This window comes from Saccostrea echinata, unplaced genomic scaffold, assembly GCF_033153115.1.
Source record: "Saccostrea echinata isolate AGI-Se365-2 ecotype Australia unplaced genomic scaffold, CSIRO_AGI_Sech_v1 ptg000034l, whole genome shotgun sequence".
Classification (NCBI taxonomy): Eukaryota; Metazoa; Mollusca; class Bivalvia; order Ostreida; family Ostreidae; genus Saccostrea; species Saccostrea echinata.
In genome coordinates this window covers 685,583-699,065 of record NW_026889783.1, presented here as the reverse complement: position 1 = coordinate 699,065, position 13,483 = coordinate 685,583, and the positions used below count along the sequence as shown (strand labels likewise).

The 13,483-nt window shown below is 33.7% G+C and overlaps 2 protein-coding genes across 2 annotated transcripts; one reads left to right on the top strand and one right to left on the bottom strand.

Annotated features, from left to right (window-relative positions):
• Positions 1–27: 27 nt before the first annotated feature.
• Positions 28–3,816, bottom strand: LOC133199482 (thioredoxin domain-containing protein 15-like). Its single transcript, XM_061335294.1, has 4 exons — positions 3,730–3,816; positions 965–1,781; positions 549–679; positions 28–442 (listed from the first exon to the last, which is right to left on the bottom strand). Exons 1-4 carry the CDS (start codon positions 3,755–3,757, stop codon positions 231–233), a joined length of 1,188 nt encoding a protein of 395 aa, XP_061191278.1. The 5' UTR covers positions 3,758–3,816; the 3' UTR covers positions 28–230.
• Positions 3,817–8,210: 4,394 nt separating this feature from the next.
• On the top strand, positions 8,211–9,569 carry LOC133199337 (elongation of very long chain fatty acids protein 6-like). The gene has a single exon (XM_061335144.1). The coding sequence runs from the start codon at positions 8,344–8,346 to the stop codon at positions 9,157–9,159; it is 816 nt and encodes a 271-aa protein (XP_061191128.1). The 5' UTR covers positions 8,211–8,343; the 3' UTR covers positions 9,160–9,569.
• The last annotated feature ends 3,914 nt before the right edge of the window (positions 9,570–13,483 follow it).

Below are 13,483 nucleotides of genomic sequence, written 5' to 3'. Positions count from 1 at the left end.
ATGTGTACAATTGATGACTACCTCATATTATTTCAAAGTATTTATTTCTACCACAAACATGGACAAAAAATATTTGCTCAAGAATTAAGCTTCTGCACCTTTAGTATACATTGATGTTTATAATAGCATACTTGTAATTTTAAATTATGTATGTCTAGAAATAGAACAAATGTATTAAAGAATTTAAATATGGATTGGGAATGCAAACATATGAAGTTAATAATTTTAAACTAGTCAATATGCTGATGCTCTTGCCACAGTATTTTGACTTTGTTTATCCATTGTTGTCCTAGATTTGATTGCACAAACATAAAAGCACTACAAGACACTACAAACATCCATGACACTATTAGCATATAATCTGTAGTCTCTGTGGCAACACTCTGTAAAGGCCCCGCAAAATCCTGCGGCAGAACTGTAACAGTGGTATTAGGTTCAAAACCTGAAAAAATAAATAAATAAAGGCAAAACTTGACACTAAAATTCCACATCCTTAACCCTAGTTACAAAACTGGAAGGATTCTACTTTTATTGAAATATATGCTTACCTGTTGCATTTTTCACAAAAGATACAAGGTTTGCAAATGATTTTTCAGTGCTGTTGAATCTCATCATTGCTCTGGACTGGTGAAACAAAAGAATGTTTGGTACAGAGACAGTTCCAAACTTTGCATTTAAACTGAAATATAGAATTGTGAACACATATAAATGAATTATACTTAAAATATAAAGGTTTAATGTGAAATCATTGTTTTAACAACACTAGAGTTCCCAGTGTTTGATTTCAGGTAAATTGCATGCTGTATAGGTGTTTTAAATTTGCAGGTTTATTGTTTTATGACAATATGACCCATTTTAATCAACAAGTGGTGTAACCCTCTTATACACAGACTAAGTATATCAGCACAACTCTATCAGTACAACATTAAAACAAAGGATTTTAATATTGTGTTATTGTACATACTTGCTAAACTGGGCTGCATCTACGGCAATGATGTTAAGTTGAGGATACACTCTTGCCAAAGCATTAAAACTTGGAGCCATGTCTGAACAAAATCTACAGTATGGCACAAAAAATAATACTAGGACACAGTCTCCCTCTGTTTCATTTTTATCAAAGCTCAAAATGGACAATAACTGAGTATTATTAACAATTGTCACTGATGCATTTTCTGTTGTATAGTTTCTGCCAATGCAGGTAAACTTGCTTTTTTTATCAGTCTTATTTTTGACCTCTGCAGTCAGTGGAACAGACACATTTGTGGCATTGTTTGACACAGACTCGGTGAGATTCACTTCACCTACTACTTTACTGTCAGATTTAGAGCCACCATCAGCCTTTTCTAGCTCTTCCAGCACTGGACTCACTAAACTTTTCACAAAGTTTTTAAATGAAAAGAAGCTTTGACTAGATTCCTCCCCAGTGCTGGGGCTACTGACAGATTCTTCCACATCCTCATCTGATTCTTTGCTAGATTCACCTCCCTGTGACACATGACTCTTTTGTCCTTCATCTGGAATTTTCTTCATGTCAGGGTTATCCTCACTTGAAAACTTTTCATCTTGGACCTCTTTTTCTGTATGTCCCTCTCTTTCCTCTTCCTTTTTGTTTGATTGTATATTGTGAATTTCTTCTCCATTTGTATCGTCAACTACTCTCCTTTCTTGTTGATCTTTGTCTTGTATTTTTTCATCAGCTTCTATATCGGGGTTTTCTCCATTCCTTTTGGGAAAGTCTTCTGTAGCAAGAATTGTTGAAAACACAAGACATCCAGTAAGAACTGCAAAAAGGAATATACATTTAGTTAAGGAATGTTTTTTTTAAGTTTTTGTGTGAGTTACTGGTGTGTAAATCACACAGACTTGTCACTTAGGCATATTTCATGAAGCGTGCTAGCACTTCATGAAAAATATGCCTACATGCAAGTCTGTGTGATTTACACACCAATAATTCACACAACATAAAAACATTTCCTATATTTACATTTTACATGTTTAAAAGCTCCAAAAATATTCTCAATGTTTGAATTTCTTGCAGCCCTATATTGTTATATTTTTATTAACATCTCTGTAGCCTCATTGCCTAATCATGTCACTTTCGTGCAAGTTTCTCCCTGTATATTTTATGCATGTATATACACGAAAATGGCAATCAAATCAATTTCATGGTTTGTTAAGTAGAAAAGCACAGCAAATGTTAATATCAATATATACATATTATTTTTAAATTGGTTTGCTAACTGACAGAACATAAAATTATATAATCAAATATTGGAATTAATTTAAATATTCTACATAAAAAATTATCTTGAACTTTAAGCAAGAAATGATAATTAGTCATTTTTTTTTTTAATTAAATTATAAAGAAACAAGTTGTATGACTTTAATTCATATTTTTTTTTTTACAATATTTTGACAAATGATTGCATTTGGCATACATATCTGAAATTTCATTTTATGAACAAGAAAATTGTTCTTTATTTTTTTAAAAGAATATTGGTACATATGTTCCCACAAGGGTATCAATGCCATAGAAACTCTCCACATTAGTTTGTAAATATACATACCTTTACCACAATATTTATAACAAAGTGTAGAACTTGCCTCCATTTTGGATTACACCTTACTAATTTTTATGGACTATTTCTCCATGCAGTATTTATTTTTCAACATGAGACACAAAGATTTATTGCTGTAAAATATTGTCAGTTTGCACAACTTGTCTACATTTTTTGCAATTTGCAACAGGATAAAGTTGATTACATCATGTCTTACATCAGATCACTAGTGAAATACACGTAAATAGAAAGTGTATGGGTGGCAAAATTTGATTCTGCTATATATATATATATATATATATATATATATATAAAATAGAACACATTTTCAAGTGGTAAAAAATTCCATAGGCACTTCCCAAATAAATCCAAGATTCCTCTGACTCTAACCCCTGCTTTTATATTTTGACATGTGCAGGGGGCACATGTCAAAATATATAAGTGGGATTAGAGTCAGAGGAATCTCAGTTTATTCCCAATTTAACTGTTAAGTAAAACTACATATATAAAACACTAAATATTATATAGGCCTTTTTTGTGCCAGCTGCCAATTTATTACAACAATAAATCTGTGTGTTCAATGTTTGAAAAAAACTCCCAATCTTAATTACTGAATATAGCAATAGGAATTTGACCTTTCTCTAACTTTTTTGTTACTTTTTTTTCAAATGCTTGAATTTGCCAGCGCTCGACTTAACATCAACAAGAAGTGTGTTTGTGTGTGTGTGTGTGGGGGGGGGGGGGGGAGGAGGTTGTAACCATCAAGTAAATGAAAATTTACTACATCAACAGACTATACTTAAAAAAAGTGACCCTCTCTTGCGTTCTACGGGTCTGATAACGTAGTATTTTTTCTACAATGTTGGATCTCGGCAAATGTGAGAGCTAGGAATAATTCAATCGTATAATAAAAATTTTTGTCTTTGGCTACACTGATTAAGGCCTTGGGGATGCAACTAACATTTTAAACTTTTCCTGTAATTGGTTAATCAATAGCTTTACGATAGTAACATTAAAAAATTATGAACTTAATAAATAGATCACTGGTCAAAAAGAAAATGAAGAGAAGCTGCTGTCTTGATCATGCTGAAGATCTCGAATTTTCTCTGATCCCTCAATATTACTTAACTATAGTAAAAAACTCTGAGAATAAATATTCATATTTACCTACCTGTTAATTTAAACTTTATAGAGAACATCGCAATATTGATTACTGCATCATGCTAAATCATCTAAAAACATTTGTTTTATCTTTCCGTTCTCATTACGTTCTGTGCCTGTGGACAGATCCCCAGTGACCAGTTCCGGTTTAACGAATTATACTAGCTCGTACTTCAAATATTTCACGTATTAAACTAATTTGCTATTAAACCCCGGCCTAAATAAAGTCAAAGTTAATGATGATTAATAGATACATCCCCAGCTTCATTGTAAAAAAAATTTATCTACTATACTGTTATGTTTATATATTTTTAAGAATTAAGCTGGGGAGTGCCCATGAAATACTAATTTAAAATTTTTAAAAAAAAAAATGAAGAACTCATCCCCTAATGATATAATCTTGTTGTGATTTATAACATCCTTTGTAGAAGGAGGGGTGATGGGATACACAGACGACGCTTTTATAACTGATTAGTGTTTTCGATTAGACATAAGTACTAGGTATGCTTATTTTAGAATATGTTTAAGCATTCAGCATTTATTGATATTTTCTCAGTTAATAGGAATATAACAATTGAGGACTTAACCAGGACCTGGAACCAGTCTCAGTATGCAAACCTTATCTTCTCTTCATGAAATTTGAATTCAAAGACAAAAGAAAAGCAAAATTTAAATTTCTTTTAATCAATATAATCTATTGTATGTACAAACAATAAACTCAAAAAAATATTCAGATTAGAGCACTTTCAACTTACATGGAAATCTATAAACATATTGCAGACAAACTGCATTGTAAACTGTTACGTACAATGAGCACTATTTTAAAATCAACATGGATAGTTAATTCACAAACACCATCGGAAGTCACTTTCGTGCTCTAATAAGTCCTCCAGTAGAGAACACTCCGTCTTCTGTCGCTTAGACTCGGTCGACTCCTCATTACTTGTTGAATGTCTGCGTTTTCTTGTACCAAAGTCATCTAAAGGCAGGTCACAAATTGCCGAGAAAAATTCCTTCAGCACATCCTCGGTCTTGTACAGATCTGGAAAAAACTGTTCATCCATGAGGTCACGTGGGTTGGGATCAGAAGATGATGAGGAAAATGGTGACGTCGTTGGTGTGTCAGTAAGAAAGTCCGGTGTCTGTGCTTGTATATCTCTTTTCTCCTCATATGAAAATTGTCTTGAGACGGCACTTAAGGCAGAGTTACTCAAGGGTGATGACGAATACAAACACGTGTTCGAGGAATCTTCGGTGTCCGAAGTCATTTCATCTAGAGTGTCAATAAGGCTGTATAGTTCATGGTCAGCTACGGGAGTAATGATGTCTGAAGATGTACACGTCCGTTCGCACGGACAGTTGATTGATGAATGAACCAATAACATGGGCTGACCATTGTCAATGCCGGGAAAGCGAGAACGTTCGATCTCGTATTCCAAGCTGGTGTCTATGAAGAGTGGTTGAAATGTTTCTTGTGTCTTCATTCTCGTGAATTTGAATGAACTTGAAATGACAGAGATTCTCTTGACCCTCATTTATATTATTTGTTGCGCAAACATTAAATGTAAACAGCCAATAAAAATTAAGGAAAGCAATTCTCCTCATTATGATTTTGACCAATGAAATATCTTTCCCGGATCCTTCCAATTTAGTACAAGCTTGGGTTTTCGGGCTATTATACTGAGAATGAAATTACTTTGAAGTACTGAAGAGATCCGAAAATTGTCCCCAAGCTGGATAAATGGTTTTTAATTTTGCGTGTTATTTTACATAATTTTGTCGGGATACTCCCAATTAAACTGGAATAAAAGAAAACAACATCCTATTGGAAGCATTAATTTGGTGGTGTTATTTTTATACTGTACTTACACGTCTGTAGATAAAACTCTTAATGACCTTAATTTATCACTAATTATTTGTCGGTTGGTGCTAAGCAGCTGCTAAATAAATAGGGATAAATTTGGTAGAAACAAGTTTCTTTTAAAAATAAATTGACCAAGCGAAAGCATTTATACCCATGATTTTATTTTACAAAATTCAAATTATTATATTGATTACATTATATTTTGTATGATACATTGTAATTTTAGAATAAGACAGCATTTTTCTGAATTTTAAGTTATTGATAAATCGTGCTTTATCTTGATATAACATCAAATAGTATGTGTGTGTGAGGGGGAGAGAGGCAGTCAAAGAATCCCCAGAGCTGAGAAATAAATCTGGTTAAAAGGAACCAAAATTACAAGCTATTTTATATTTGTAAAATTAATGCTGTTTTTGCGGAGTAAAATATTCACCGAGACCGAAGGGTGAATATTGAACTTCAAAGGTGGCCCGTCAACACATTGAATGAAAGACCAAAACAAAAAACAACAATAATGATTGTTTTATAATATGATTCAACAGGCGCGGATCCAGGAATTTTTTCCAGGGGGGGGGGGGTCCACCCCAGTTCGTGGTGGTGATGGTGGGGTCCACATTCCCGGGGGGGGGGGGGGGGTCCAAAATCATTTTTATTTGCTTCTGTATATTCTGAATAATCCAATAACTAATATGTAGCAGGTTATGTGTACTTTAACCCCACTTCTCTTATTGCGTTTGGCTTAAGACTTCAGTAAATATAAACAATAAGATGGTATAAATTGCTTAACGAATTTGCATCATTTAATCATTGAGGATGCGCGGATCTAGAGAGGGGTCGGGGGGGTCCGGACCCCCCCCCCCCTTGGAATTTGTACTCTACAAATTTACCTTTAAAAAAATTTGACAAGGCCCCCACCCGCCCCCCCCCCCCCCATCAGGAGAATTCTCCAATCTCTAAATTTTATTTCTGGATAAGAGGGGTGTTAGGGTCCATTAATGGGGAAAGGGGGCGCAATCAGCCTTTCAATGAACATTTTCATTCTAAATTAATAGTAAGAATTTACGTTCAGAATAAAAATATAGGGATGGGACAAATCCCCTGCACCCTGTCCCCGATTCTATGTGCCTGAATGTTATGTTAAACTGAGTGGAAGTCGGGTGCAAGTGAAATAACTTTCCAGAACTATTTGTATCAATTTGGAATTTCCCGATCTATTTTTAGGCCAATGTAGAAAAAATAAATCCTTATGTTCACCTGGAAGGTCACGTGCAGGTGAACTTAACATGATATTTTTTCTACAATATTGGATCTCAGCCAATCAGAGAGCTAGGAATTATTCAATCATATAAGAATAATAAATATTATGTATTACTATTGTACTATTTTTTTTTTCAGACATAGGTGCCTGTGCTATATATATACATGTGTGACTTAAAATTTGCACTAATTTACATTATGTACATCAAATTTCTAATTATTCATATAAACAAAATGTGTTTGTGAAACACTGATGCCCCCGTATGGCAACTTAATCAAAGGTTAAACTTTCTCTAATGCAAATCAAATATGTTGGTACCAAAAGTAAGGTATTGTCTCGAGAAACGTACCTGTGAAATATGAAGGCACTAGCAGCAACCATTGAATAGAAATGCAAAAGGTTAAAGTTTTCATAAGTAAGTCAATCATCAAGGTCAATGTCAAATAATCAAAATTAAATGGTGCCCAAGGAAAGGCCTTCTCACAAGAAAAACAAATGTGAAATATGAAAGCCGTAGCACCAATCAGTCAAAAACTTATGGCCAAAGTTTTTCAAAAGTAGGTCAAACTCCAAGGTCAAGGTCAATGGATTACAATTGTTGGTATCCAAAGGAAGGTCTTGTCACAAGGAATAGACATTTTAAATATGAAAACCCTAGCACCAACTGTTCAAAGTTATGGCCAAAGTTAAAGTTTTCCAAAACTCCAAGGTCAAAGGGTCAAAGTTGTTGTTATCCAAAAGAAGGTCGTTGTCACAAGGATTACATATATGAAGCCCTAGCACCGACTGTTCAAAAGTTATGGCCAAAGTTAAAGTTTTCCAAAAGTAGGTCAAACTCCAAGGTCAAAGGGTCAAGGTAGTTGGTATGCAAAGGAAGGTCTTGTCACAAGAATTATACATGTGAAGTATGAAAGCCCCAGCACCAATTGTTTAAAAGTTTAGTTATGACCAAGCTTAAAGTTCGGTAACATTTTGCAAAACTGGGTCAAACTCCAAGTTCAAGGTCGAAAGGTCAAATATGATTGTACCCAAAGAAAGGTCTTGGCACAAGGAATACACATGTGAAATATGAAAGCCATAGTTCCAACCAATCAAAAGTTATGGGCAATGTTAAACTTTTTTCAGACAGACAGACGGACGTTCAGGGCAAAAACTATAACGTTATACCCCCGAATCTTCGATACGGGGGCATAAGAATTATAAGATTGGCCTACAAATTTGAACCCATACGAATATTTAATGTACGTTCTATTAATCAGGAACTTTGCATATCTATCCAGTCGATACTCCTCGGATTTTTAACCCGAACTTCCATGAAAATGCTGAAGACATTCCGACTGAATATGTTTATCACTGACGCATTATTACTAGCAACAACAGTGTCGTTTCCCCTGATTGGCTGAATAACCTCAGTTCATGACCAAAACCAATCGGAAAGCACTGTGCAGCATTCATTGGGTTGCCCAGTCCTCGTGGTGAAAGCATTGACGCCGGGTTCTGTCATGACTTCCAACATGCAGCAAAATAATTATTCGTACCTCTTTGCATTTGAAAAACAGTATGACGAATCAAAATTTTTCAAGTACATGGTAAGACACTGGGCAGACAGTTTTATCTATGCGTTCGTTTACATCATCCTGGTTTTCGGAGGAAAGCGGTACATGGAGAAACGCCCAAGTTATGGTTTACGACCCTGGCTTGCTCTTTGGAGTGGTATTTTGGCAGTATTTAGTGTCTTTGGTGCCGCTAGGACCCTTCCAGAACTTATAATGGCTGTTAAAGAACATAGTTTCGAATATTCTATATGTGTACCTTCATACCTCGAAAATGCTGCAGCAGTGTGGACATTCCTATTTACTGTGTCTAAGGTGTATGAGCTAGGTGACACCATGTTTATTGTCCTTCGAAAACAACCTCTTATTTTTCTTCATTGGTACCATCATGTCACTGTTCTGATCTATTCGTGGTACAGCTATCCAGAGAGAACTGCCGTGGGAAGGTGGTTTATGACAATGAATTACTTGGTACATTCCATCATGTACTCTTACTATGCACTGAAAGCCATGCGATTCAGTTTTCCTAAATGGGTATCAATGTTCATCACATGTTTGCAACTTTTACAAATGGTTATAGGATGTGTAGTGAATGTATGGGCATATCAAGTCAAAAATGAGGGAAGGTATTGCAACGTATCATATGAAAACATCAAATACTCCCTGATTATGTATGCAAGTTATTTCTTTTTGTTTGCACATTTTTTCTATTCTGCATACCTCTCTGGTAAACCTAGGGCATCGAAACCTGTGAAGAAAGACTAATTTTTTTCATTTTATTTGTAATCTGCACAAGAATGCAATCATATTGACAATGACCTTAAACTTAAAGTATACTTGCACCGCTGAACAAGAAATCCACACATAAAATCAATATTGTTGGACTTGTTGCTTCCAGTTATGGACTATGATTTGGTGGCATTTAGATAAAATTAATGTGAAAGTGAACATCATGTATGAAAAAAAAAAACAAACAATGCATACAAATATGTTTTACTAAAACATATATGACACATGTTCAGACAGTTTTATTACTTGTTATGTATGATATTGTTTTATATTTACATGTAATATTGTGTGTGATATTTATAAGGAAATTTTAAGGGTAATTCAAAGTGTATTCAAAGTTTCCTTTTATTTCCTATTAATACTTTTTCTTCACACTTTCATGTTTTTACATCAGAAAAGATTAGTGCTGATTTGATTTATAAATGTAGCTTTTAAATGTATGAAATTGCTGCAGTGTCATATTTGTTTAAAAAACAAAATTGGTGCATTATTAATATTTTATGTTTTATTGATGCGTTTTAAAGTATGAACTACTGATTTTTTTTTTTACATATATGTGCTGATATTGGTACATCATGTTTAACCCAGTGATCAATTTTTAGGGTTATTAAAAGGTAAAATTGTTTTGTTTTTGAGAAAGTATTTATTCTGTCCATTTGATCAAGGTCTTTTCTTTTGTTTAAATAGCTACATTTGTTAACTGTACAATGTACTGTTAATCAGAGTTGACCTACTTTTGTTATCAGTTTAAAACTTGGGTCAAATTTAGTGCATCCTTAGGTAAAATGAAATGTTTTATTTGCTAAAATTGTGAACATTGATAGTGTATAAAATTCCCTTGGAGGTTAGCAAGGTCACATACCAAACTTAACCTTATTTTCATAATCTGTATTCTTTTAAAAAAGGTGTCCAGCATACAGGTATATAAATCATAGCTAGTCTTGGGATATTGCAATGACCTGAATTTGAACACTGCGATTTGATAGATACAGTTGAGGATACTTAAATAACACAAGCATAAGGAAATATTTCCACTATAAGTTACACATGTATACCACAAGCAGTTCAGGATTAAACTTGTTGACATAACCTTTGTCTGGTATTTGGTGTGCTGTTAAGTTTAATATTGGCCTAATCAGCTTATGATTGTACCACTAGTAGTCATTTAAAAAATAGCTTTTATTTTATTTAGGACAGATAGGATTTCTTAATTCGAAAGAAGAGTTTTACAAAATGCAAAGTTTTAGTATTGTGTTATAATTTTTAACTTTTTTAGCATGAAATATATATATTATATAAGCCAAACAAAAAAAAAACAACAACTTTTGAATGATCTGATAGAACATAACTATGTCCACTAAAAGGCAAATATAAAACTCTTGTAAATGATTAAGAATGAGATTTTAAATTCTGTAAGTTTTTGCTGTTAAACTATATTATATTTGTGGTGAGCAACAAAACAGTCAGTTTGGTTTCAATGTTAGGCTTAGTATACTTAAAGTATGCACGTCTGTTTAAAATCATAGTTTAGTTGTCTTCCATTACACTTACATAATGCTGCATTACATAAATTACAGCTGATATAATATTGTTTCAAAATATTGTTTTGGAATAATGCTATTCTTTGATTATTCATTTTAAGGCAATAAGTTGAAGTATATACAAAATTTTTATTGTTGTATATCTGTAGAAAGTCTGTAAGAAATCCCTGGTATCTCTATATGTTTAACTTGTCACTGTGATTTAATTCTTGGCATTTTTTTTGGGTAATGTCATCTTTTTGTGTATGAAGGAATAACCCCCCCCCCCAAAAAAAAATGATTAGCAGCACATTATGTGATACACAAAAGTTAGACAAATATCTGGGTTACATTGCACTACAGTTGAACTGCATTATCTCTGACTTCAATATATCGAATACCATGGATATGTCAAAGTCAGTTAAAAGTACCAATCATTTTTTCCTGAGATATTTTAACCTCAATATCTCAAATCGAAATTTTTCTCATCAGGTTCAAAATAATAAGGTTTAACTGTACATGTATTTGACAGCAGCATATCATTTTGGCAAAATAGTAGGTAAAATCTGACTATTATTGAAAGTGTATGTACCAGACATCTATTTGTATAGATAGTACACAGATACTTTGTTATTTTACCATAGAAGTGTATAATAGCTGCATTTGTTTTTGTAAGGGGAGTGAGGCACACATAATTTTCTGTCCATTTGTGAAAACAAGCATAAGAACTAGAACTAACAAGATTTAAGAAGTGAAGTTTACAGCAACCACCCCTGTTAAATGATGAGATGTAAACTTAATAATTAACAGACTGTAACCAGGGTGAATCAGTGAATACAGAATTTCTTTTCAAGGCATGGGAATGAAAGGAAAGGTGGGTATCCAAAAGGGGGGGGGGGCAAGAAAAGAGAAAGAAACATCAGTGGTTATAATGCAAAATGTCAGAATAATTGAGACACCATTAAACAGACTTTTTGTGTATGAGTATCTCTGACTCTGAGGCTAAAAAGCAGCACATGATAGTGTGAGGGATGTAGAGGGTGTGCACCCTGAAATTGTCCACTGATAGCACAAAACCATATTCTGTAATAAATGTCACAGCTCATTGGTTACAGGATCATATACAAATAAAAAGAATTCCAATGTGTTAGTTGAGTGATAGCATATACATGTATTACATATTGTTTCAATTTTACCACAAAATGAATTTATCTGTCCAATTATTATAGGATAGGTGAAAGTTCTTTCCTTTCTGTGTTGGAAATGAATTATGAGAAAATGGCAATTGAATTGAGGTAACAGGATTTTGTTTGGCTTATTTCTACATGTTCTTTTCATATTGAAATTCATAAAAATGTAATATTTGAAAATACGTTCAGGAAATGCATTCATGCTGGTAAAATCTGTGTATCATATTAAATGTGTACCATTATATATAAATAGGTACAGAAGTGAGCTATGTATGTATTCTTATGTAAGCAGTGTGAAGAGATGGATATCATATGTTGTTAAATGTTATAACTTATTACCTTGACCTATTGTCACACCGTATCACTAAGTCCTTGTCTACAAAGTATTGCAGCATATAAACTGCTGCACCCACAGAATCCCTTTATGACGATATTGATGTCAAATTAACAACACTATTCTTGCATAAATGTTAACATAATATGATAATGTATGTGTAATTCAAGAGTCGTGTACTTAAGTCTGAAATATTTGAATACTGCAGTAACCAGACCTTTCTTGCAAGTGTACATTATTGACCTTATATGTTGCAGTGATTGATGTACATGTAGAAATTTAGTGAACATCAAAATCTGATGTTCTGTGGGTGTATGCCAAAATCTGTCAGAAACACATGCTTTTTTATTTATATGATTTATTACTACAAATAAATCCACTAAATAACCTCTTGTCAGACTTGTGTATATTTTTTAATATAAGCTATATCTTATTGTATAAGGAGCTTGTATTGCCATTACGAGGGAAATTTCATTTCAAATTTAACAAATCAACACCGGTGTTTTTGGATTTAAAACTTTCCAAACAGTAAGGTGTACTCGGTACCCAATACCTACCAAGCCAATCTTGATAGACTTTAACCCTTGATTGATCACCACGGAGTCATTAACAGATCCATATCTGATAAAGCAATATCACACATTTATCCAAATAGGTCATGGATATGTATTGCCCCAATTTGGAAGAAGTAGTTACATTAACACAACAACCCCCGGCCATCCCCACCCAACCCCTCTCCAGACCAGGGATTTTCCACTACATTTTTGGAATGGAATTTAATGATATTTTATCACTGATTGGGAAATTATATCACAAGACATTTTAAAAAAAATGAACACTATAAATGATGAATGAATTTGAGCTTTTAATAAATTATTCAGAACTTTCAATCAAAGAGTAGATTAATCAACACATCGTTAGAACAATGCATATTCAAATTTTAGTAATTCTACTAATTTTCAACTCGGACTGTAACATAGTTATTTTATTCGGAGAAAGGAAGGGTTTTTGCAATTGGGAATGGGGCCTAAATTCGGCCCTACAAGGGGCAGTTGAAAATCCCTGCAGACTCATTGTGGGTGATACTGTTGACGGGACTGCCGCCTACCAGAACACCGTATTTGGAAGCACTACCTAGCCAAGCACTGTTTGATTTATAGGACAAATCGAGCACTGCCTTGACCATCCTCACAACGTCAGGGGCCATGAGTCCACTCTTGAACTTGGGACGTCTGAGATTGTGAGGATGTGTATTG